Source organism: Eurypyga helias, unplaced genomic scaffold, assembly GCF_000690775.1.
Source record: "Eurypyga helias isolate BGI_N326 unplaced genomic scaffold, ASM69077v1 scaffold40554, whole genome shotgun sequence".
Taxonomy (NCBI): domain Eukaryota; kingdom Metazoa; phylum Chordata; class Aves; order Eurypygiformes; family Eurypygidae; genus Eurypyga; species Eurypyga helias.
This window is the reverse complement of record NW_010247622.1, coordinates 12809-15550: the sequence shown is the minus strand read 5'-3', so window position 1 is coordinate 15550 and position 2742 is coordinate 12809. Positions and strand designations below refer to the sequence as shown.

Sequence of the window (2742 nt, the reverse complement as noted above, 5' to 3'; positions counted from 1 at the left end):
CAATGCAGGCTCAAATATTCCCCATCGCAGGCATAGGCAGTATGATTTTGCAGAAGCTTGGTTAGGTAACCTAGAAAATATTCATCTCTGTTACAACTAGTACAGGAAATTACAAACTTGTTAGATAATAAGAAATCCACAATCAGTCTCTGGAAAGGGCATTGAGTCAAGGTTATACATATGGCCCGCTGCCACACCACATGATTCTGTGAATGGGTCAACCTTTACCTGCTAGTAATGCTCAGTTCTGGAAAACAAGGTGAGTCAGAGTCCTACCAGCACTCCAGCAGTGGCAGTATGCTGGAGATGTCATTTCACAGACAATAAATGGGCTCAGGCCCTCGCCAGTCATGGTTGCTAACAATCCCAGGGCGTGTTTGCAGAAGTCGGAAGGGTTATTACTTGGTTTTGCAGGCTAGACTCCTGCATTCCAGCAGGTTAAGGTATTCCTTACACCTCAGCTTAAACTGATGCTTTGCACTTCTGGGCTTCTAGGCAGTTGTGTTTCACACAAATGAAATAAAAGTGATTGTATCACTGAATCAGATGCTAGGATAACAGCGCAAAGGTGGTCCACAAGTGTTGGACACTGCAGGTGCTGGACAGACACCCAGAAGGAAGATATATAGAATTCTGTATTTATGAGAGAGTTTGTCGGTGTTACCAGGAGAGGGAGAGGTAGGATCTGTATGCAGCTGTCCATCTCTACCATCCCTCTGCATCTTCTAATATGTAAGTCCATGAGCAGCAGAGCTAATAACAGCTGGTTTTCTTATTTCAATTTCATCATGTATTGCCTCTTTAGCCAAGACTTCTGTTATCACCACAACTATTTCTAAATTTAACCTCCTACTGCCCTTCTCTGTGTTCTGCAGAATATGTTAATGGAAACACGTAGGCTGCTACTTTTGACCATCACAAATTAGTGATCATGATGGGAAACTCTTAGGGATAATTTAATTCAAAGACTTTCCTCACCTATACTTAGGTGGCTTTGATATCTCTACCAGTCCATCACACTTGATTGAAATCTATCTTTAATCAGAAAATGTTTGTGGGTGAAGGGGAAGAAGAGGCATGAGGGACAGGGGAGAAAAAAAATACAAACCATGAGCCTACAAATGAAGCACTAACCTTCCCCATCCCCCATCCCTAAACATATGGAAATTAGACCCAAAACCATTTTCCTTTTTTTATGACAATTCAATGTACTACAAGCAAAGCAAACCTGTTTTCTAGCCAAGCTTTTTATAAATGAGCCTACAATAACCATATTTGAATAGTTTTCTTACACGTGCATTAAGTTCTGTATAATTCTCTCTAAAATCAATTCCCAACTTCTAGAATACCAAGTTCATCCACATTCAGATCAAAAAAGATCCAAACAAAATTATCCAAACCCAACATATTGAGTAATGAGAAAACACTAAGAGCTTCCACTGATTTGAGAAAAGATTTGTAGAGTTTTGAAACTGAGACCACAATTACATACATATCTTTTTAATTTCCAAAATTATAATTTTCCTATCTTTGGCTCTTTTCCAAACACATAACTGGTCTAATTAAAGACAAAAGCCAGTATTTAAGTATTCCAAATAAATTATATGAAAATAAAATACTTCAGTTCTCTGGCATCTTTTCCAGCCCCAGCTCTGCACTGGACAGGAAAATTCAGCTCCTCAATCAGTTACTAAGTCTGGAGAAAGGAGAAGCCTGCTCCACTACTGTCTTTGCTGTTACTCATCCAGAGCCCAAGAGAAGACAGGAGTCAGCAAAGATGTAGATGAGTTCCTCACCTCACTGATCTCAGCCTGAGCACAGGCACTAAAATCAGAACAGAGAATTTCATGCCCTGCATTTGCAATCTACATCTCAAGGAGATCAGCAGAAATACCTGTGGCTTCTCACAGATTAAACCACCCAAACAAACCCATTCCCTACATTTTCTGTGTAATTGAGATCACAAATAATTGAGCTTTCCAGCCAGAGCCACTCCTTTGTCTGCCAGCTCCTGAAAGGTGCTGAGCATTGCCAGGAAAATGGGCTGAGTGCCCAATTGCACCCAAGCGACTTTGCTACAGTCCAGTACAGTCTAGGGGCCTCCAGCGGCATTTACCACCGGTGAATGCCTTTGACATTGCCATCATAGCATAAAGGGCCACAGTGTAAAGCCCAATGTGGGTTGAGGGCACTCAACACCTTGAGAGATTTAGCCTGATATTTGTAATCATTTCAATTCTTCAGGTTTTAAGTTACTTGGAGCCAAGAGTGCTGTACACAAAACAGCCCAGTATTCCCTAAAGAATATCAGCTATGTTGTGATTTGGATGAGTTCCATGGCATCTTAACTGCTACTTTGATCCTGCAAATTCCTAATCCAGTATCTAAGCACCTTTCTCCAACAATTGTAACTATTCAACCCTTTTAAAAAAATGTCTTTTTAAAAAATTTGCTCTGATTCTGTATAAGCAATATGGTTCTCTTGTAAAAACAGCATTAGATGGGCTGTTCAAAATAAGACACCATGCCCTCTGGCCTTCCAAGCTGCACTTAAAGTGACACTGCTGTCATTAAAATCCTTACGTATTTGCACACAATAAAAGATAAAAATAGTAATGGAAATTGGCTGCTAACCTCAGATAAGAGAAGTGGTGACGTGCTAGTATCTGAACTGCGCGTCTCACATGGCAGACCACGTAAACCTGCATTTTCTATTACTATACACACAGACTACGCAGAGCC

The 2742-nt window shown here is 40.6% G+C and overlaps 1 protein-coding gene across 1 annotated transcript in view; it reads right to left on the bottom strand.

The window, feature by feature from the left end:
* Positions 1 to 96, bottom strand: part of LOC104509000 (protein eva-1 homolog C-like) — a gene marked incomplete at both ends in the record, with an annotated part of 17992 nt that extends 17896 nt beyond the window's left edge. The window contains one exon of the mRNA XM_010150790.1: positions 1 to 96. Coding sequence (XP_010149092.1) covers positions 1 to 96 — 96 coding nt within the window.
* Positions 97 to 2742: the final 2646 nt, after the last annotated feature.